Below are 24213 nucleotides of genomic sequence, written 5' to 3'. Positions count from 1 at the left end.
TCGAGGAGTTTAAAAAAGCATAAAAAGAATAAGATTCACGCTTTTAAGCGTACGCGTGGGAAATCGAATGACATTTTTTTCGCGAAATTAGTCAAAAACGGGTCTGACGAATGTTTTCATGGTATAGCTCTATCGTTCTTACCGATCAGATTACTCGACCTTTATAATTTTTCTATTGACCATTAATGATGGGGTATTTACGATTGTGCGTCAGGACTGCAGTCTAGAATACAATGCTTGTAGAATTGATACGCAGGATTCTATTAATAAGTCAAAAGATGATTAATACATTAATAAATCTTTTTCATACAGATCACATAAAAAAGTAATAAAAAACATACCTAAAAAATCTTGGCCTTACTCCAATTACAGTAAAATACGTTTTGGGTTAACTCTTGTACAATTTCATTTCTTTGAACGAGCTTTAATATGGCTTCTAATGATAGCACGTTTCATTATAATAAATATCGAGTTGGCTTTGCAGTGATAAATTTTCAATCTATTGTACGCTTTATTGTAAGCATTTTTTCAATTAAAGGTTGATATTTAGTTATATTAATGATGAGGCGTGACTAATTAGTTGCAAGTATTCGGCCTTAAAACGTAGTAGTTTATTTTTATAACTGAAAGATGCAATTAAAAAGTTAGAGGCATGCATACAAAGTGTATCACGTTTGGAGAGAGAGAGAGAGAATTATAATGTGTTTATTTATTGAGGACCTGCGGATGGTTATTTACATAAGTATGGGAGTATGTCTGTTTTTTATTATATTATTTACTTAATTATTCGAATAGTATGTCATTAATAATACCAGTCAAGATGTGCGTGTTCGTATTATCTATTATCAATGCAATCGGCGATTCGCATGCATAAATTTTCTTCTCAGATATATTAATATATTTATATATTTACGAAGATAAATATTTTTTATGATTTGAGTAAATAGGCTCTATTCCATATCGCGAAGCATAAAACATAAATGTGATCATGAAACGTCGCGACTCAATCCGTTTGCCTAATGACGTCCGTTTTAATAATATTATTTAACTGCATATCGTTCCCATTTACGTATGTTGGAGCTTGTGGTTTCAGCTCATTCTCCATAAAACAGAGTAATTCGCAGCCACGGCGCATTGAGTCAAGTATATTCGAACGCACATGCGCAGTGCAGCGTCTTTTAAAGGAAAACTATTTGATTTCGATCTCAGCACGATCATGATGGTGTGAACATGGTCATTGACGCGTGCGCAACGTCAGTGTGATTCACCGTGCCGTTGCCGCCGAGCAAAAGAGAGTCAAGATGAAACGACGTCACAGGATATTCCACGCTGATTTTTTTGTTGCATAGAAAGGACGAAAATTTGCACAGCTGGACGTTTGCGTGTGTACGTGCAGATCGATTTTTGCTCTACTTTTTTGATCACGCATGGCACTGTCTCATTATGGTTTTCTCATGCAACGAGGTTGAAACTTGCATGAAAAAGCAATTGTATCGAGGGGCGAGGGACAAGTGCAAAACTATTATCTAATTCTCGGTTAGCGGAGAAATTATCCAGTTCAGACGGTAAAGACCTTCGAGCGAGGGCGACCGTGTCACCAAACTCTCAAATCCCGTTATAAGAAAATCAATGAACTTGAACACAACGTAGTTGTTGTTGCTGCTCGTACCGATACGGCAATCAACATTTCGGAGAGAGTTCAAGTTTTAGGTTGAAATATAGTAAATTCAATTTAAGTTTTGGCTCCTAAATTTTATACAGAAGTGGAAATAAAAAAATTATTAGATGTCTATATCGCGCACGCTTGTCAAAGAAATGAAGAGATCAATGAACTAAGAATAATAAAAAATAAAAGTAAAATATACAAGGGTGAATCTCGTCCCAAGTTTTGAAAATAATTAAAAATCAATGAAGCACTAATAGGTGTGACATTCTTCCAAGTCATAGTCACGAACTTGCAACGAAAGCAAGGCCACGCGGGTCGAGCTGCCTACTTTTAATCCTTTTCCGCGTAACCCGTTTCGTATATGCTGGGGGCGTTGCGCGCGACTTACAATGTGCGAGCGTGTACGCACTGGGTTTGTCCTCACCGTGCAGATGCTTGCATCAACGCAATACGTGCACTTGCGTGATTATATAGCGGATTATCTCGTGCCGTTCAACTCGAGCTCTACCGAAAATAACGACCTCGACGCAACGTTTTAAAAGCTGCGAGCTGAATGAAACATCTCAAACACCGAGTATCGAGCCGTTCCGATTCAACAACTTATCGAAGGTGCACCCATGATTGATTAATGATCGTAATGTTTCAACGCGCCGTCAAACATATACTGTGTAGCCTATATTGTATATATGTAGCATACGTTGATGAAGCGATTATTAATGAGAACAACATTATAATTATTGGACTGTGTATAACGCAATATGTTATACAAACAATTACTTCGTTATCGCTGATCGAGAGACTGTAAGTCAACAGCATTTGTGGCCCGACGATTCATGCGTGTGCGGCTTTGAAACGAGCTCGTAAAAATTAAAATATCTTCACTTCTCGATATTCAATTATAATAATTTGAATCGCGGTTGCTCGCGAATCCAACCAAGTCATTATTTTATACATTGTATAAAGTGTCAACCTATAGCGGATTACCGATAAATTATATCACTTTTGTCTAATACAGGTAAAAAAATCGGAATGATCTGTTAGAACCACGTGCGAAGGCCTTGGCTCTTATCATTCAACCAGAGGAATGGCTTCCCGAAGCCTTGGCATCTCCTCCAAAGCTAATTTAGCTTGGCTTCTCTTTGTCGTCTTCTCTTTGTACGTACATTTGTATAACATTGAAATACATACATAATATCGTAGTAGTCGCAGCCACCGTTGTCGTCGTCGTTTGCACCCACATAGCACATGCTACACGATGCATTAGTATACGGATACATACATATATACGACTGACGACTTGGTGACTTGCTACCGAGAGTTGCAAATAAATTTCTAAATACATGTTATAATTAATTAACTCGGTACAGTCGCGCGAATAGCTAATTCAGCGCCTGGCGTAGATGCATTGCATACGCTGATTCTGAAATCCCATGCTCGAGTGCTCAACAGGTGTGGTTTGCTCCGAGATCTTATTAACATTAATGCAGATTAGTATGTGTACTTTAGAATTAAATTTTGACGAAGAGCAAATTACCTATTGTTATAATTGACAACTCAAATTCGCGTATTATTACATCTCGCCGGCTCGAACGCAGATATGTTTGCTAGTGAAAGTGCAAGAAAAAATTCACATACGATTTTGATTATTCTAGCTAATAATCACAATCAAATGTTTTAAAAAACGAAGATAGTTTTAATATAAGTTTTAACATTATAAATATAAAAAACATAATGAAAAAGCAAAGAAGTATACTGCGTTGAGAGAATATTTTTGAATGAAATAAGGGTGAGAAAGGGTAATAAATAGTTCTTTTTTTCTGTTCTTTTCTTTTTTTTTTTTAATGTCAAAATAGAATGCTAATAAAAATATATGTATTCTTATTTTATCTTTTAAAACAGAAATTATAATATTTGAATCGTAAATACAAGTTCTTTACTTTCAGAAAATACAAAAACTCTTTGAAATAAAAATATTGGACATATAATATCAGTGATAGCTATTTCATCACAATTTGGTGCACTTATATCTAACATGTAAATTATTTTTGTATAAATAATAATAACGTACAAATTATTTTAGCATTTATGATAATTTTTAACTTAAATAATTGCATGTTTAAACCAAACCCGGTGTTCACACGAAAACGTGAAGAAAAAAATATGTTTTTTCATTCATTGAATTCTACAAAAATGTGTCTATTGATCTGTCAATGAAGCCTTTCGGTCAGAAGTTATATTTGATCTTTGAAAGATGATATTTCAGTATTAGCCTGTTTAAAGGATTTGAACAAATTTATTATTATGGCACTATAGATCTTTATGCTATTTTTTATTTTTAACTGAATTATAAGAGTACTTACTTAGTTTAGATTTCATTTGTAGGACTATTGCAACTGGCGTGATTTAACTTATTTTGCAGAATATTTTGCCTTAAAACTTTCACAATGATTATTTTGGAGACATATCGCGACAATGTTTGTTTCGATCATTATCGACAGGTTCTTCTTGATATCGCCAAACATAAACTCCACCATCCCACTGAAAAAGTCAAAAAATATTTTTAAACCCTAATAAAAAATTTTCGAATGTTTTTCAATAGAGTGCCTTTTCCTAGATAAAATAAAATATTCCTCCTTACTTCATTGATCATATTTATATTAAAAAACTTTAAAACTTTGTTCACTGTCTCTATTTATTAATGAAATATAAAATATCCATAAAATAATAATTACCGATGTTGAAACAATTTCAGGGTGGTGAGGATGCCAATTTACATCACGAACAAGAGCTTCGTGACCGGCACACCAATGTATGATTTTACCACTGAGTACATCGTAAACTGAAATGAATTCATAAAAATTAATTTCAATACTTGATGCATTTGAAATTTTTTCAAACTTACTTATAATACGTCCACAACCATCGCCTGTACAAATGAATCGTTGTCCCGTGGTTTCAGTAGGTGAAAAACGACATCGAATCAACGTTTGACTAACAATGTGTCCACGATAAGTCATAACACTTGTATCACCCTTTATAAGTCTGGGCGGATTTAAAACTAAAGTAAATACATAGTTTTAATGGACACTTATATTTATTTAATGGCGAATAAATTGTAAGTAACTCACGTGACTTTGGTACATTTTGCCACCTGTAATCCCATGCTATATTAGCATTTATGACAATATGTCGAGCTTCTTTTTGAGCCTCTGAACTTGAAAATACTCTTGTATCCCATAACTTTATAGTTTGATCTTTACTGTTTGTAATGTAGTACGTTCCATCACCTCTGGGTTCAATATGAGTGATACTACCTTGATGACCAGTATGTATTCCAACTGGTTTAGGATGATTTACATTTAACAACCTTCTATCCCATACCTAAAATAGAACTTATTCTCATAAAATTCGCTTTGTTTGTATTGTATCAAATCGGATAATCTGCCTTACTCTACAAAGTCCATCATCACCAGCACTGAAAAGAATTTGTGAAGATTTATCAGCATATGCAACGCTATTCACATCAAATCTATGATTTTTTACCTAAATCAATTCAAAATAATTAATTTAATTGTTATTACAGGTACATATTCACATATTTTTACTTACTCTGATTTTTGTTTTCAATTCCCTATCATAAATGTACAAACATTCATCATTTCCCCCGCATAATAGTTCACGATCATCACTGGAAAACTTTATTGAAAAAATACAAAAACGCATGCGCCGATCATCCTTTATAAGTAATGATTCTCTTTCATTTGTGTTTCCATGAACTGCGTGCAAGTATACTAGTACCAGAAAAAAATTTGGATGAGTTGAAGTAAAATTCATAAAAAGAAAATAATATAAACAATTAATACCATTATCAGACCAGCCAGAATATACAAAATATCTATCATCTGAGCTGAAAGCTGCATCAACTATACTCCATCCATAAGATGGAATAGAAAATCGTTTTGTTTTTGAATATATTCGACTATTGACACGAAACAGGTATACATCTTTGTCTGTATTAAAAAATGATTTTAACACAATAAATTTATATTTAAAATTTTTAATCAATAAAACTATTGAAAAATCATACCTTGAACGGTTGTAAGCAAATGTTGCCCATTTTTCGAATATATACCGCAAAATGGTTTAGATGAAAATTTCTTTATCCTCTGGTATGTGTTTGGCAGATATTGACCAGTTATCATTGATTTAGTTCCAGAACTAAAATTGATCCCGCATTCTCTATACTTTAATAATGATAACACAGACTGCTTGTTCTCAGAAGTTATTCCACATGCGACTCTAATCGACTGAGCTAGATCACTCCTCTAGACAAATACATTTTTGATGTTTTAAGGTATTTGTTGTTGATAAACATTAGATAGTTCAACTTTTCTAATTAAAAAAACAAATTCTAAAAGCATAAATATTAAAAAAAATATTAAACAAAATAAAATTATAAGTTGCATTATATTGTGACACAACTACTTTTGAATATAAAAAACATTGGTCAAGAGGACATTTTTAATTCAATATGATACTATTTTATCCATTATGAAATTAGATGAATTAAAAACTAGTTTAATTATAGCATATAAAAAAATAATATACCTCTAATTTATCCGTAGAACAAGCGAGCGCTAAATTTTTCGGTTCACGTGTGATAAACGAATAATCTTCAGCCTCACCATCGCTCGACCTGTAATTCCACATAATAAATATCGATTAAGACGTTATTGAATACATTATATAGCATGCTGCATGATAAGTAATTTTTGTAAACAAACAATGATGGCGAGTCCGTATCTGACATTTTTGACGCGCAGGTGGCTGTGAGACGTTATTATTTACTATTGTATAAACTCCGGCAAAGTCACAGTAGACAGCGCATGTATCAAGCAGACATTTAATCGCGGAAGTTAACACGGTATATGTCATTTATAGCCATATACACAATCACTACATTTTTATTATTTTTACGACATTGTAAAAAAAAGTGCGGTGTAGTTTCACATTATTATAGTAAAGTCTGCAAATGTGAATGCACCTGCAGAGTGCGGACTGTTAGATAAGGTTATGTTAGCGAATCTTCGTTTTCAAAACAATAGCTGATAAGTTTGGTCACTGCAGTTGCAAATCTCTTTTTACGCGCAGACTGGGCAGATGGTACTGCAGTCCATGTGAGTCGTGGTGAAATCAACAGTTTATTTATATTAGCTATGGAAACTAATACCACTTATTTTAATTATTTAAATAAACAGGGTGGGTGCTGAATAAACGTTTAGAAATAAGCTTATTTATTGTGGGGGTTTGAATCAGTGATTGACCACTTTTTGACATCCAATAATTATACTTTTTCCCTGTTATACGATGATTAGACATATAAAACAAGACGAATTATTCACAAAATAATTGTCAGACGATTGTGCGATGTTGTCTTATTATTAATAACTTGATACGTTTATAGAAATATATTTTTGATTGTTTATCATAGCATATTTTTCAAAATGTTGATTCACTGTTGCAACAATGCAAATTAAAATTGTAAATTAAACATTTCACTCGTCAATAATAGTGAGGTGATATACATCGAGAGTGGTTATAATTAGATGTAGACTGAGTACAGTGAAGTCATTTCACATTATTTCAAGAATCGAACAATAATAATTGTTGTCCCTCAATCTCCTTACATTTTTACTTATCATGTTTTTTATTTTTATGTTTATCTAAGGTCCCAGTTATCATCAAACATTAAATTATATGATTCAATGTAGATATAGTTATACATCCGGGTTGAAAAAGATGACGTTTATTTTCAATGACATTAATGATATACTAGCGCTTTACCTCACTCGTTTACGCTCGTTCGGTTTTCAGATCATTTATCAGAAATTTTGGGAGGATGCAGAAATTTTAAAAGTGGTTTTTACTAGTATCGATTCAACATTCGTTGTAGAGTCTATAAAATAACGTTTTTTATAGGGTGAAGTAATTTTTGTTTTTCTATAATTTTTTTGGTTTTATGAATTATTGAGCAGCTAAGATGTATACAAAATTAAATAATTAAAGCCCTATTTTTAATAAAATGATATTGTACTTAAAAAAATAATTTAGTAGTTCTGTTTAAGTACTATAGTACTAATACTATAGTATTTTTTTGTATAGTACGATTATAATCCTTTTTTTTAGCAATCGAAATCAGAAATTTTAGGGATCCAAGCAATTTTTCCAGCTTCACTGCGTAATATATAAGATTTATGAATGAATATAAATATCGATGATATAAAGGGAAGCTTTTACACAACGAAAAACAAAAAAGAATCTGTTGTTATTTATCAATTTATCAAAACCTTTTTAAAAAAGTTTGAAAAAACTCGACGTATAAGAGTTCATTGAGAGCCCAAGTCAAGTCATACGAAAACGATGATACTTATTCAAGTGATCAAGAGCTTTTTACTCAAAATGATAATATTTTAGTAAAATTATATTTTTTTATAAGTGAAATAACAAAATTTCAACACATAAATCATCTTGTCGCTAATCATAGAAAGTTTCTCACTGCTGTTGTATAAAATATTCGCTGTTTGCGCATATAAAATTCGAAAGCTCAAGAGCTGTCCGCAAGTTCGGCCGTTTTTCATGTTTGTTTTCAGATACACAAGCCCTAGTAGTGCCCGCAAGTTTTACATACGCAAGGTGTGTTGCATTAAGGATAAGATTCACGAGCTGCGGATAGCTTGTGTGTATGTGCGCGCCCTTGTGTGCTGCAGATGTATAATATCAGCACTGGGCTCTGGCGCTAGAGCCCGCGCGTAATAAGCTGTTTCGTCCTTATTTATTTATAAGCGGTTCCTGTGCCGCGGCATAGCATGTATACGTCCACGATACGGTTACACGCGCCGCTCTTTTCGCAATGGTGTAAAGATGGATTAGCGCAGAGCTCCGCCTGGGCAATGTATCACTCTCGAGCCACTTTTATTCCTTCGTCAAGGCTGCGAAAAAAATTGCTTCATTTTACAGAAATAATAACTCTCGCGCGTATCGGCCAAAGTAAGCCTCGTGTCTTTTTTGAAAAACCTCCCTTACCATGACTCATAAGAAAGTAGTATGTTTTCTGGTAAATCCTCAAACAGATGTTCTGTAAAACCTTTCTCTGTAATTTTCAATTAACAAAGTGAGTCTTGTCTAAATTAACAGTCAATTTAATTAAAAAGTGTTATTTTATGCCGGAAAAAAAATAATAATGATGCAACTTTTACATCTAGAAAAAAATCTATTTTGTCATTTCACTGACAGTTACTGCAGAAATATTTTTTAATCAAAATGAAGAAATGCAAAGAATTGAAATGATTTCCATGTAATGTTTGTTTTTTTATTCATGCTCATATTTTTAAAATTTAAAAACCTGAGTATCCGAACGATTAAAAATTATTGCATTCTGCTTAGCCTCGTTGTAAACGATTTTCGTCCAATTTTCAATTTGATCTTAAATTAAAACGTACTTTTTAAAAATATAGATAATACTTTTAATGCAAAGAAGTTTTCAACATTTCATTCAATAGCATACTTATATAATTTACCGAGGAACAACACACTAATGAGCTTGCAAAAGCAATTCAAATATTTCGTTAAAATTATCATCGTTTATTCTCCGTGCTTATTAAAGTTATGTCCGAATATAATACTTTATTGTAAATTTTTTGTGTCCTGAATTGAGTCCAGACATGAATACAACAACCAAAAAATGTAATTCTTACTTATAGTAAGTTTTCTATGCTATATAGTTAATGTTGTCTGACATCTATTTTGAATAATCGTTTTGTCCTTCATTTTCCGGGTATAGTATAAACGCATTTCAAAGCATAATTTGACTTCTTGACCGTGAAATTTATTTGTTCCTTCTGCTCCCGAAAAAATTTAAAGTTTTTCTTTCAATTGATTAAAATTTAATTATTGATCACGATAAAAAAATATTGCTTATTGGTTGACGATCAAAAATTGTACGATGATGTTTAAGTGTCTTGCTAAAAACGGAATCGATTGGATTATTGTTCAATTCCGAAGTGTACACATCAACGTGAAGCGCAATATCTGTTTCGGAGAGTAATATCGCACATGGTCTCTCTCTCTCTCTTGGTGGCTATCGTATCTGATAATAATTAAATTCCGCTTACGTCGACAATCACCTCTATATGCGCGATGAATTATATATGTTCTTCCTTTAAATTTTAACTGAAATTCTTTGACTGGTATGAGAAAGGAAAACAAACGATGGCGACTGTCGCTTTGTTTAAGAAGTGCTTGAAATTGGAATCCGTTCACAAATGTATATATTGCTAACTTTCAATACGTTTAAAATCGCAGTTTAAAATGCCTTAAGCTGTTTTAAATATTGAATGTATTTTGAGTTGAAGTTTGAACCTCTTGTTAAATCATTGAAATGTCTGTAATGATCAATGATACATTATGAAATAATAATTTTAATAAGAAAATAAAATGCTAACTGGTACTGAACTGATTAGTATTGTTAGTTTTACTGTTGTAGTACCCAATACCCACATATTTCATCATTATAACTACAGATTCACTTCAGATAACAGCCTTAAAAGTACCTATTAGTATGATACCAGAAAGAAGAAGTATATAAAATCTATAATAATGATTATAAAGCGATGGAAGAAATAAATTTCCCCAAGAACTTTACAGTCTGTAGGTGTTGTGTGTCCTCTACCATACATTACAGTGAAATCTCCCAATAGCGGACACCCAAAAAACCTGGAAAAGTGTCCGCTATTGAGAATGTCCGCTATTGGGAATAAATGTTACATGGAAAAGCATAGTAAAAATTCGGGTCTTTTTATTAAAAGTGTCCGCTATTAAGAGTGTCCGCTATTGGGAGATTTCACTGTATACGTATCATATGAGGAATCACTAAGAATTATCGATAGAAAATACACAAATGTGCACTGAATAAATGAAATAAAAATCAAACTCTAGGTAAAAATTAAAAATTGTACGGTATATAGTGTTACGAGATATAAAAAGGCTAGTAGTTTTATATTTTTAACTGCTATTTTTATTAATACATTTTTATGTACACTTGACTTCATACACTTGAATTCACATATACTTTTAATCACATACTGAAAAAAGTACAATAATAAAAAAGGCGTTAGTGGTAGCAAGGAAGTTAATAATGGATCACATCATTAGTTTTTCTGTTGTGTTTTTCATCAATAGAAGCTTGTGCATCCAGAGATTTAAATTGTTTTCCAATTTAAGCTTATAAAACGTAGCTTTGCTTGACAACTTGGCCGTATGCTTTTTGTACTCGTCGATTAAAAGACGCAGTGGACTTATTGTGAGATTACACATGCCTGAGACGTATAGCACAACGTTGTCTCACCACTCGTCCGATTTCATGGTTTTCTGTTAATTAAGCCTCTGGCTAAATACCTGAAACAGACAACTTCTCACAGGTTATCCAGTCGTATTCTACAACTAACCAGTCAAGTTTTCTGTTCGTCAAAAACTGACACATTCACACATGATAATTCTAAATAATTCAGTTGTTTGCTAAGATATATCGAGTGCATTAATAATCGATTTTGCAATAGTGCTGGCAGCTAGCAACGCTATCAATCACAGTCGAATTAATAAAAAATGCAAGATTGAATATTTGGCCCGTTTAATTAATAATAGTATAATCTGTTTAAATGCGATGCTTATTAGCGCCATTGACTCGATAAATGGAGGAATAAAAAGGCTCCTAGCTTGCGGTCGCATTTGCAAAACGATGATTATCGCGCATCCTATATTCGGACGCGCGTGTTCATACATGTGGACTGGGGAAATAGCACGAGGCACGTCGGGGGTAGCCAGGCGGATTTCGTCTTGCTGTATATACGCACACATAGGCGCGTGTCAGTATACGTAGGAAATTGTGAAATGCCGAGAGGACTGATTGGACACCGGTGGTTTTAAGCCAAAGCTAAAAGACTAATAGATTCAATTTTGCCGTGAGCTCGCTCGGGCTCGGCCAATGCGCGTATAATAATACATATAGGCGCGTACGCATACGCGTACAATGTGCAGAGAGCCACCCCAAGCGACCGACCGGTGCTGACAAATACAATTACATTATCTATTCGCTATATGTGCGTGGCTATATAATCTGGCGCGCGTCGCCCCGTTGACACACGCGCCTATGTATATATGCACCTATTGTAACACGCGCTCACCACCAAGCGTATTGTGTTATCGTAGCTCGTCCCGCGTACGCGCAGCGAATCTATATAGATAGGTATGGAGCGAGAAAGAGACGCACGTGGCTTGCACGGGCGCCAGTGACATTGACCATACGCTCCTGCGACTGCAGCTCCTGTTGCACTTGGACATTCCTGCTCCGACGCTCGACGTTCCTTCCCTCTTCCTTCTCGTTGCCCAACGACCAATTCGATTGCAATAAATGGGGACTTTTGCTATAAGCACGGAATAAACATTGCAGGAGATGATTAAGTTTTTGATAGTTGAAAGTTGTAATTGCTGGTCCATTCTGCAGGTCTATTTATTCGGATGACCGATTATCAAATATGACGGGGTTGCGCAGCCCAAAGTTCAATGAAATCACGAGAGTAAACGTTGCTCTAAAAACAATATGAACTCGCGAGTTTACAGTTCCTATTTTTTTCTTCGCCCGATGCGTGTCCTGGATAGTGGCTTAGCGATGTGGAAGTCGATAAAAATAAATGTGCAATGGAGAAGATAGGTAGGTATATACTAGTGGCAGACCGGGCAGGGGCTCGAGAGCAGCTATCGAGAATCGAGGACGATCCTGCTGAAACACATCCTGGCTTACTATACCTGCGCACTCGAGGATGAGTACGTATATAATAGTTTGTATCACGGTTATAGGTACGCATAGCTAGCATATATGCATGCACAGGGGCTGCCGCAAACGCACAGGTGTCCAGCCGCTGCTGCAACAACGGCGAAGGTCAGTCCGGTAGGTATATACACACTCATAGACGAGCGCAAGGGTATATAAGGATCCTCTCGCTGCATGTGTGTGCCTGTGTGTATACGTATACGCGAGAGAGAAGGAATCCGAAGAAGGATGCGCGACGCGTGTCTCGTAGCCTTGACCCGATTCGATCACGTAACTCGCTGCGCTTCTCTCTCTCTCTCTCTGTGAAATTCATGTATACATGCGGCTTGGTCGCCGCGTGCAACATTGCCACGGGCTCCAGGCCACTAGGTCGGCCGACGATCATCACCGCAACGACTGCGACGACTACGACTGCGACAACGACACGGGGGACTTTTCGCGCCAGTAGTATATGTGTTACGTCGTACTCGACTGCACTCTCGTTGCTCGCTGCTCTCGAGCTGCTATAACCATTACGCACGCGCGATATTCTCGCAGCGGTGCAGCTGCAGCGGCCACAGCCAAGCACAACTTCTATAACGTATACGTTATGCAACGACTCGCTCTATTCTCGCCTGCAAGATTCGACTTTCATTGTGTATACGCTGCACGCAGCCCCGACTCTATATACTAACGATGCCTTTTTACTTTTTCACCACCCTAGCTTCCTTACCGCTACGATCATTTGTCTCGGAGCTTTGCTTTTCATTTTACGTGCACGCACTGCGATATGTGCTTTCTTCCTTTTCTCTTTGGACATTTTAGACATTCTGCCTATCTTTTTTCATTGTTTTCCTTCAATCGTCTTTTAAATAAGATTTTGCACCTAGAGCTTCGAGTAAAATTAGCTTCGAATTCATGTCTTATAAAAAGGTGCTATAATACACATAACGATTAACACATCGATTCATTCAATAATTTGTCTGCAATCCGATGTACAGAATTTCAGAGAAACAAAATAAAGATTACATCTCTTACGTCAATCGGCATATTTTTCCCAGTGTCTTATCGTTTTTACGAGCTGTCCAGTCCTCAAGGTTAGGAAAAATGGATCGAAAAATAAGACGTCGGTCTAGAGATCGAGACAGTTACACGAGCGATAGAAGCTACTGCACTAACCCAAGTCGTTCTACGTGCTGCCGATCATATCACCGAAATTCCAGGCATTGCAGAGAAAGTAGCAGATATGAAGTGATCGAGTCATCATCGTAACCATCATTTGAACCCAAGTCACAGTTCCATTTGATACAAAAAAAATACAGAAATCGTAACCGTTACGAATTCTATGACAGTTACTGCTATCGTCGCGAGCAGAAGGGCGAGTCGGCTCGAGGACATTCTCATTACCATTTATCAAGCCATGAGCAGTAATTTATCGAGACACATATAACCCCCCCCCCCTTCCTCCCACTAACTTTTCGTTTACCTAAAATAGTTGTTTTTGGTCTATATTTCCAATATATTCTCACGTGAAATTACCCAATAAATCCGAATTTTTCTTAAAAACGTATCGAACAATTTTTTCCAACATATTGTGAAAATTCATATTTCCTTTGATTATTTTGAAAAATTATTCTTGGTTTTTTGAGAATCGTCTAATTTATTAAAAGTAAGTGTTCTCGGGTAAAACTAAGTGAATGCAAATTTGGGTGTAAGAGGATGATTTAACATTTGGATATTAAAAACGTCGACTAAGAGCAATGATTGTAGGGACAGTGAAGTGGAATATTTGCAACGTTAGAGTATGTACACAGCAAAGCCATTATTCTTTTGAGGTACGAATGAAAAAGTGTCAAATACGATTCGGCACTGTTCGTTTGTACGCAGTACTAGACTATCTTTTCGACTGTGCGTATATACATGCATATGCTTTTTGCGGCCCTGCACCATTTGCTCGGCTTTCGTGTGCGTGCGGCCTGATAGATCGAAAGTATTCAAGTATGTATCGATTCGTTTGGACATTTCTTTTTCATCCGAATGGTCTGTACATGTAACTTTCGATGCTGCTCGTGAGCAACGTATGTACGAACTCTATATTACTTTACAGCTACTACATGATTCATGTATTGAGTTATAAAGATACCGGAAGAGTTATGCTCTCTCTTTTAGTATTATTTTCTTTTTGCCAGAGTGTACAACAATGTAAAAAATTAAACATTACCTTGTGAATCAGAAGTCAAGTAGACTGGATCGTGAGTAAGTATATTTTGCATTACGTGAAAAAAGAGGACCAAAATATCTCAGAAACGTGAGTTCGAGGAACTATATCAACTTCTTGCGGTTGAATCACCCGAACGCATATAATATGGAGCGTAAAGGCGTAATTATAAGACCATAAAAAAAGTTAATGTCACGTAAATTTTAATGACTAGTGATAAAAATTGTTTCCGTTTTTCAGGTAAAACATTATCCGAGCGCGTGAAAAGATGATTTATTGCAATATCACATGACTGACAGTACCATCGAGAAAATCCATAAAAACGATGAAAATTTTATAGCAGCCTATATAATTTTATTTATGAGTCATCGTCAATGGCTTCACCCCCCCCCCCCCCCCCCCCCCCCCCCCCCCNCCCCCCCCCCCCCCTCCCTCCACAAGCTGGAGCGCGAAGCGTCTTATATGCGTTGGGAGATAATGCCAGCTTTCGACGGTCAGATAGTCTGCTCGGGAGTGAAAGTCAACGCACGTTTGGACACTTCGAATGTATGTCTCTGTCTTCCTCAGAAACTCTGACTCTGCTTTGAAATAATTGACGCGTGAGCTAGAGTAATCCGCTTCATCTCTAGTTACAGTTGCTCCCTGGGCTTACTTAACCCAGCCCCTGCGGCTGATTGCACTCAAGCTAAGTAAAATCGAACGACTATATAAGCTGAGTGTACTATAATTTTGGAAAATACTGTATTTTCTTTAAAAAAAAAAGAGCACGCCTCGTCCACAGTGCATACAGTATACCTTGAGTATTGGATAATATTCGCTATGAGCTTTCTCTGGAACTACACACTGGGAATATCGATTTCGCGATAAAAAAAAGTGAGAAAAAAAATGAAGAAAATAGTAGTGAACGCCAGAACTTGTTGCTGTTGGCTTTTTTATGGCTACTTTGCGCACAAGATCACTCTATGTCGCTGATAGGGCTATTTTACTTTTTTTCTATATCAAGTAAGGGTATCGTATTGTTTGAGTATTCACTTCGCGAGTGTGCATACGGTTGTTTATATGGTGTAAGAGATCATATTGCAATATCCTCAGAAAAATATAAAAAACGATGTGAGATAAGTTTGATTAAAATTTGGAGTTTTTTTATAGCTGGCACAGTAAGCAAATGACTTAGTAATTGTTAATCAAATGGGCACAAGTCATCAGTTGCAAATAACATGCAATTTTTATTTCATAATTCGTCAGAGTAAAAGAGTAAATCGTACAAATTTTGACGCTTCAAAACGTTAGAGAAATATATGTATTGTTTTTTTTCTAATAAAATATCTTGAATTAAATTTTATCAATTCATATTTTATTTTCTTGTTATAAAACAAAAGCCATTTTTAGTCAAAAGAATGACTAAAAATGAATGCAAACAGAAAAAAAGAGTGGGAAACTTTTAGTTGTTCATACATTCGCTAAGTTGATATACATGAAAAAGGATTCTTCAAATAGGATAAAAAGAAAAAGCACGCGAGTGCTGTGTGTGTGTAGGTACAAACATACGCACAGCTTGAGATGCATAAATACCCGTCGGTATACCAAAGGAGATAACGAATTGAATTTATTTGACGAGACGCTTTTCGCAGTGAAAGATAGAAAAGTAGTGTAGCTTTATGGCTTTTAGTTAAGATTTCACTTTAATCCTCTCTCAACGTCATACAGCAATACGATGGAGAATCGAAACAGGCGATCCCAAGATGCTCTTTTACCATCAATTATAGTAAGTGGCTTATAGCGATCGAGAATGATTTTATATGAATGCATTTCACAGTTACACAAAGGCCCGCAAAAGAAATGTGCCTGTGAAACAGAACCATAGTATTTGCATATCATATTATTTGGTTCCCTAAAAACGAATATCATTGGATTTTGGAGCCAAGTCAACTACATTTTTCACAGTTTTTTGCGATGCTTGCAAAAAATAAAATCAATTTATAGACAGAGTTTAATTTTCAAATCAATAGACTCTCTTAATTGTTTTATTAAATCTCAATTAGGGAAAGTTGGCGTGAGTATTAGATAAGTACGCAGTAAAAGTTACACCGGCAAAACTATGAGATAATGTTAGATTACGTCCCGAGAGAGCACATATAATTATCAGCCAAAGTGAAGCCAATGCTTTTCGCTTCATAAGTGAGTAATACGTGCTTGGAGAGTGAAAAACCGAAAGTCTCTAGCTTTGGCTGATAATTACATGGGCTCGGAGGCTTGATAGTTGCGTATACTTTTTTTCATGAATCTCCCAGCAGAAATAAACTTTTTCGTCTTGGATCGAAAAATTTTGTTTTTTGGTTTATGTTGTATGGTTGAAAGTAGTTTATGGAATATTTACGAGATGATTTTAGAAAAAAGCAGCTAAGCTGCTGTTAAAGACTAAAAATCACGATATCAATAGGATATTCAGAAAGTTACATTCTGAAAATAAAATTCGTTTTTTTTAATAATTGCACAATGTTAATGAATGAAGAGCATTCAAGCCTTAATTTAAGACAAACATGTAGGAATTAGTAAAATATTTTTAAAGTTACTCGGTGAAAATGAAAATTGTTTTGTTTTTAATTTTTCAGAAATTTTTCATTTTTCGTATTTCCAGTGTAGAAGGGTTTTCGCAACATTTACAGATAAATATATAGGATTTAACATTTTTTTAGAAAGAAGCTCTTTGCTAAGGAATGGACCGTGGATTTTTTCTTGCATCCTACCTGCTGTGTGAATAAAATAAGAAACTTTTTTATGTAAATATTCCCATAGTGGCTTGCTTTTATATATTTAGACTTTAATGTACATTTTTTTTTCATGGTAAAATTTGAACCCTAAATTCCTTAAAATATAAAAAACATTTTGAACACATTGATTCATTTTAAATTTAATTTTATTTTTGTCATTTTTTTTGTAGTGTAGTATTTTATTACAAAACTTTTGAGACCTACAAGACGCAAATTGAATAAATATTACATGCAAAATCATGCGGTCAATGACTTAGAAATCACAAGTCAATATATATGAATCCTGGATGAATTTTAATAATAAAAGGAACTAGAGACATATTTTTTGCTGTAAAAGGATTTATAAAAACATATTTTAACATCAGAAACAAAAAATGTTAATAGTAATCCTTAATTTTTACGTATTTCATTTATAGGCATAAACAGTGATGTGTCCCTTAGCGAAGTACCATTGTTATTCACACTGAGCTGGTAATCAACGTTAAACCCATTGGCCTTGCGTTATCACTGCTCTTTTCTCTTTTAATTTTATACAACTTTATGATTTTATCTTTAGTATCTGCAAATAAAACGAAAACAACATCAGCTTTTTGAACGTGATTATTCCGTCATGATATTCGCAGCCTTAATGCTCAAACTGTCGAGAAGGAAAGTCTCAACGGCCCTTTTAAATATTTTACTAGTCTCCAGAGCAATGCTTGGCATAAAGTACGTGTTTACGAATGTGTTTTAGCATTTGCGTATTTCCATGCATTTATGCTTATACAGAAGGTAGAAAAACGCACATATCTACTGTATAAAACCACCCGAAGGCATTACGAAATAAGCATAAATGAGTATACGGCACTTTTTGCTCGTTCATTGTTCAAGTATTCAAGAAAAAAAATCAACGCGAAGGAAAATAATTTAAAATAAAATAATATGCAAACACTGAGAATCTATTAACAGTAAGAAGATAGTAGATATAAGAAAATAATAGATATTATTATCTAACAACAAGATATTAGCTATTGAGAGGTCTCCAGAGTTATAATGAAAATAAAACAAGTAATATTGCGCTTTGTACGTTAACCTGGATCAGAAGCTGTCTATTCTATTTTATAAGCTCAGAACGCACATTTTTCAAGACCGAAAAATATTTCCCCTTGAATGATTTTAGTAAGCATGATAGAGAAATCAAAATCTATTGTAAAGTTTTTTCTTTTACTTTTGCTGTTAGAACTATGCGCGCAATACTAATTGTTTGAAAGTGCGACGTATGCATTGATTCACGAATGAGAATTTTTCACGGCCAATGTTAAAAAAAAAATTTGTAAGCTCATGGACATGTTGCACATACGCGTGTATTGTTTCATACTCACAAAGCATCCCGAAACATTTTTAATGTTAAAACTCAATTTTCATCGCAATGCTTGCGAATTTTGCAAAATCAACGAATATTCACGCAACAAACTACGAATCTATATTATTGAATATCCAATCAGGCTATACTTGTGTGGGTAAGTGTGTGTGTGCGTGTGTGTGTGTGTGTGTGTGTGAGTCGGGCGCGCATGTATACACATATACTTTCATCGATCCTGCGGATGAAATAATAATTTTTGAAGGCCAAGTAATTGTTTGCAGGATTATGCGCATTGATGTTACGCAAAATTGTCGACTAAGTGAGGTGTCAATTTTACGAAACGCGTGCAACACTTTCTTACAGATTCATTATCTCGCGCTTACGTATTTTGCCCGGGAAATTTTATATTCGATTATTTTATCGAATGTGTGCCATAACTCTCACTGGGGTAAAAACATTTTTGACATTTTGTAAGGATTCATTTTCGTTGAAATTTACGTATTATAGAAGCGCAAATCAACGAGTCTGTTTCGTCAATGTACGTGCCAGAATATTTGTCGCTTTTAATTTTTCCTCTGTCAGACCATAGAATCTGATCCGTAGCGTATCGACGACACGTGCTCGAGAGTGCGTTTTATTTTAAAACCAGCTTTATGCATAAAAATGTCTAGGTCGTTATACATAAAAAGTATAAATACATCGAGCAGGCGCGCGTTGCAGCAACAGACGTTTAAAATTAATAACGAGAAAAATTTCAAACGAGGAGCAATCCTGGCGCACTTAACGATCGAACATTGTGCGTATACCTGTTGTATCTTAAAAAAAAAAAAAATAATAATAATTAAACTTCCTAGGGGCAAAGGTATTAAAATGTAACTGGTGCGCGTTTGCTACTTTTGCGCAGCTCCTCGTTTATATCGCGTATAAATATCGAAATGACATACGCAACAGGGCCCAAAGGTCATGTCTGCAGTGTTAGAGGGTGCGTGCAAATCCCCACTGCGAACGCATCGGGCCACGCTTTAGCCTATAAATCGATATGATACAGGGGATATTATTATATCGCAAACAAGTGAGCCCAGGTTAATTTTGCTCGTGATATGTGTACGCAGAGAAGACAACTCTGTCAGCTGCTGGTCTGCCAATACGCACACATAGGCGCGCACACACAGTGAATGCATGTTCGCATACGAGGATCCTACATGGCAGCTTTGACCGCAAATGTACGTACACATATATCTATATGCACGCGTGGTCAGCCTCTGTGCACAGCATATCTAATCCCGTGAAATCGCGTTTCATCGCCGTACGCCCCGTAGAATCGTGTATACTAGTGGCAACCCCAGTTGCAGAATGCTGAGCAAATATAAAATTTAAATTCAATATTACAACCTAGTTGCTGACAGGACTGTTGCCTTGATTTTTCATTCAGATGCATACGCAGGATTATTTCCGTTAATTATTATTAATTAATAATATAATTAACAATATAATTAATAATATATTAATTATCATTAATTAATATTATATTATATTATTGATATTCTTATGAACAATATGCAAACGATGAAGATATGAGTAGTTATACGAATGGGTTATTTTGTGTGTTACCTCCCACTTTCCCGACTCCGCTTTCACGACAACCATTTTCACGACAAGTATTCTTTCCGACGTCGATCATAAAGAATAATGACAATGAATATGTAATAACAAATTTATTAACTTAAAAAATGAAAGTATCTATCAGAGATTTATAGTGTGAGCCAATGAACGAAGATATTTCTCTGTCGAAGATAGTTTCATGCTGAGCAATCCATTTTAGTTTTGGTGCTCTTTTTATAGAGCGTCCTAATCCTAACTCTGCGATGCATATCTCCACATAGGCCTGTTATTTTTGGAACTCCCTCAGTGCACTGTACAAGTCTGGATGGTGTTTGCCGACAATTAACCCAAAGCGATTGTGCCATCCTTCACTAACGTTATTTGTTTTTCGAGTCCCTGCTAGCACAGCATCATACTGATTCCATAACTGTATAGGAGAACGTGGAGGTGTAGCTTTCTTAGGACGTCTTCCTTGAACTGCTGGAATGCCAATAACATAGTATTCGGAGAAGTAATTGAAGACAGTCTTCAGTGCACTTGGAGCTTCTTTTTGAAAAGCTTTAAATGTTGGCAACACATCGTCTACGGGAACATAAGCTAGGGCCATCATCATATGTACAAAATTTGAAATACTTGTGAAAATGGTTGTCGGGAAATTTTATTCGGGAAAATGGTTTTCGTGAAATTGGATTCGGGATTTTCGATTGTCGGGAAAAATACTTGTCGTGAAAATGGTTGTCGTGAAAGCGGAGTCGGGAAAGTGGGGGGGAACCATTTTGTGAGTACGAGTGCCGGTTACGCTTGCACGAGAAGAGAACTGTTTCACGCAATTTCTGGGGAAAAAGCTTGGCACTTGCTGCATACGACATTTTATGAAATACTATGCAAAAAGTGCACAAATAACGAGCATGATATCTCACAAAATATCAGAAATTTTACCGCTTAACAGTGTCCAAAAATGCTTTTTGTGCACTAAAAAGTGTGCCCAAAAGGGGATTTTTCGCTTTACAATTGCATAATAGTTATTTATGCAATAGTATGACGAAAAATGTCTTTTTTCGCACATTTTTTAGTGCGCCAAAAGCGTTTTTGGACACTTGTGTGCGGTAAAATGCCCCATTTTGGACACGGGTGTGCGGTAAAACGCCTTATTTTAATGAACGTATTTTTCGCCTACTATTGCATAAAATTTTGTATGCAACACGTGCCCAGCTTTTTGGGCACTTGTTACATAAATAACTATTTTCGCACATTTTTTAGTGCGCAAAAAGCGTTTTTGGGCACGAGTGTGCGGAAAAAGACACGAGTGTCGGCTATGCCAGCACGTTGATTTAATAATTTTCAAGGGTACTAAGAATTTTCTCTGAAACAATAACAGTTGTAGAATTGAAAAAATATTTTATTGCTTCAAAATTTTGCATATATTTCTATTTATTTGAATGATATCTCTGATTGGCCGAAAATTGGATGGTGGCCAAGCACATTCACCCTCTTTCAGATATGTTAGATGTTTTGGATGTTGATATGACCTCTGAAATCCCAGCCCTCTAAAGGTTAAATGTGTTAGATGTGTTAGCTTTTTCAATGATTTAAAAATTGGATGAGCTGAAAATTCTCTTTCAGCTCGTGCCATCATCGCTCATTTTTTTAAAAAGCCATTACTGCACCCGTTGAAAAATATAATATTTTTGTTCTGCAAATATAAATAAGCGTTGGAACATGATTAAATTGGGGTTTTTGTACAGGTATTGTAAAAATTAAATAATTTAGTATCATTTTAACCAGTCAGTACAACCCAAAAATAACGAAAATTCTCGAAGAAGTTTTTACAGGGGCCAGATCGGTGACCTGGTGCACCAGGTCGACAGAATCCGGTTCTACACTTTACAATCAGTCACTACGATCCGAAAATAACGAAAATTCTCGATGAAGGTTTCACGTGGGCCAGATCAGCGACCTGCTGCACCAGGTCGACGGAATGTGGTTTGACACTTTTTACACATTCAGCACAACCTAATAATAACGAAAATTCTCGAGGAAGTTTTCACGGGGGCCAGATCGGCGACCTGATGCACCAGGTCGACGGAATGTAGCAATCAGACCTTCGGCTGACCACCCTCAACAACCCTTAAAAATTTTAGACATTCGGTAAAGTCGTTTTCCAGAAACCGTTGTCACAAAATATGTCAAAATCTACCGAGCTGAATTATTTACAACAACTTTCATTATTTACACTTAAATGACCCTTTTTACATAAATAATAGCAACTTTTTCGATTTTATTTAAAAAATTTGGGCCACAATTAAAGATATCACAGTTTAAAGATATCCCTAATGTTACTAAAAAAACGAAAACAAAAGATTATTAGTGATTCGTACCCGTCTGACATCAAAATACCCGGAGATGATGTCGTCGAGCTCTCTTCGCTAACCTGGTGCACCAGGTCTACGAATCACGATCTACCCACTTGATCTCATTGATTCGTAACTGTCTGACATAAAAATACCCGAATATGAAGTCGTCGAGCTCTCTTCGGTATCCCGCTGCACCAGGTCAACTAACCACTGTCTATTCACTTTGGCTCATTGGTTTGTACCTGTATGATACTATTCGGCTTGTCAGTCAGTACGATCCGAAAATTACGAATATTCTCGAAGAAGTTTTCACATGAGCCCAGAATTTGATTCTACAACTTTTAACCAGTCACTTTCATCAGAAAATAACGAAAATTCTAGAAGATGATTTTACATTGGCCAGTTCGGTGTCCTCGTGCACCAGGTCGACTGATTTTGGTAACCAGACCTTCAGCTGACCACCCTCAACGACCCTAGAAACACATACGCCAAACACACTGTCACGCATCCAAACACACTCATACACATACCAATAACATCTAATAAATAGAAAAATATATCATAAAATTCGGCGGAAATTTTGTACCGAAGAAGCCTGCACAGGGGCCAGATTGGTGACCTGGTGCACCAGGTCGACGGAATGTGGTTTTACGCTTTTTACCCAGTCAGTACAACCTAATAATAACGAATGTTCTCGAAGAAGTCTTCACAGGGGCCAGATCGGTGACCCGGTGCACCAGGTCGATGGAATGTGCTTTGACGCTTTTTACCCAGTCAGTACAACCTAATAACAATGAATGTTCTCGAAGAAGTTTTCACAGGGGCCAGATCGGTGACCTGGTGCACCAGGTCGACGGAATGTGGCAATCAGACCTTCAGCTGACCGCCCTCAACCACCCTAGTAAATTTCAGACCATTTCGTAACGCCGTTTTCCAGGAACCGTTGACACAAAATAGGTTAAAAAGTACCGAGCTGAAAGGATAAGAGACTTCGCTTCGCTCAGCATTAATTATAATATACGTATGCAGTACAAGGTATTTTTCAACGAGTATTATATGTTTTGATAAAATTTTTTTCCCTGATGTTCATGTTTACCATATTGAACCTGTTGGTATGAATTATTCTGCATACGAGTTTTAGAACATGTTCTCACTTGGAAAGTAGTATTGCATACGCTTAGTCAGACATACTTAACATGCAAGAAAAGTTACACGAAGATGGCTTCTTTTGACGTCTCGTTAGTTTAGTTTGGAAAATAATCGATATTTCTTTACATATACAATACCAGTGGGATAATCAGCAAACATACGCCGATGAATTTAGCATTACAGTCCCTCGGCGACGTCATATATATTCGTTACGGTATATCCTTGAAGGAGAAGCAAAGTCGTAAAC

At 35.7% G+C, this 24213-nt stretch overlaps 1 protein-coding gene across 1 annotated transcript; it reads right to left on the bottom strand.

Annotated features, from left to right (window-relative positions):
- Positions 1–3508: 3508 nt before the first annotated feature.
- LOC106658926 (DDB1- and CUL4-associated factor 11) lies at positions 3509–6770 on the bottom strand. The gene is made up of 11 exons (XM_014381110.2): positions 6451–6770; positions 6275–6362; positions 5754–5991; positions 5530–5676; positions 5276–5457; positions 5117–5209; positions 4795–5047; positions 4569–4724; positions 4399–4505; positions 4027–4204; positions 3509–3936 (listed from the first exon to the last, which is right to left on the bottom strand). Exons 1-10 carry the CDS (start codon positions 6474–6476, stop codon positions 4115–4117), a joined length of 1380 nt encoding a protein of 459 aa, XP_014236596.1. The 5' UTR covers positions 6477–6770; the 3' UTR covers positions 3509–3936; positions 4027–4114.
- Positions 6771–24213: the final 17443 nt, after the last annotated feature.

This window comes from Trichogramma pretiosum, unplaced genomic scaffold, assembly GCF_000599845.2.
Source record: "Trichogramma pretiosum strain Unisexual culture from Peru unplaced genomic scaffold, Tpre_2.0 scaffold16, whole genome shotgun sequence".
In the NCBI taxonomy this organism is placed as follows: Eukaryota; Metazoa; Arthropoda; class Insecta; order Hymenoptera; family Trichogrammatidae; genus Trichogramma; species Trichogramma pretiosum.
The sequence above is the reverse complement of the archived record's forward strand: the minus strand, read 5'-3'. Positions and strand labels throughout refer to the sequence as shown.

Excerpts from the sequence above, each read along its gene's own strand:
- LOC106658926 (XM_014381110.2), bottom strand. The coding sequence starts at position 6,476 with ATGTCAGATACGGACTCGCCATCATT. Across the intron at positions 6,363-6,450 it reads GATACGGACTCGCCATCATT|GTCGAGCGATGGTGAGGCTG; the intron begins GTTTGTTTACAA and ends GTGGAATTACAG. Across the intron at positions 5,210-5,275 it reads AATTGAAAACAAAAATCAGA|GTAAAAAATCATAGATTTGA; the intron begins GTAAGTAAAAAT and ends GAATTGATTTAG.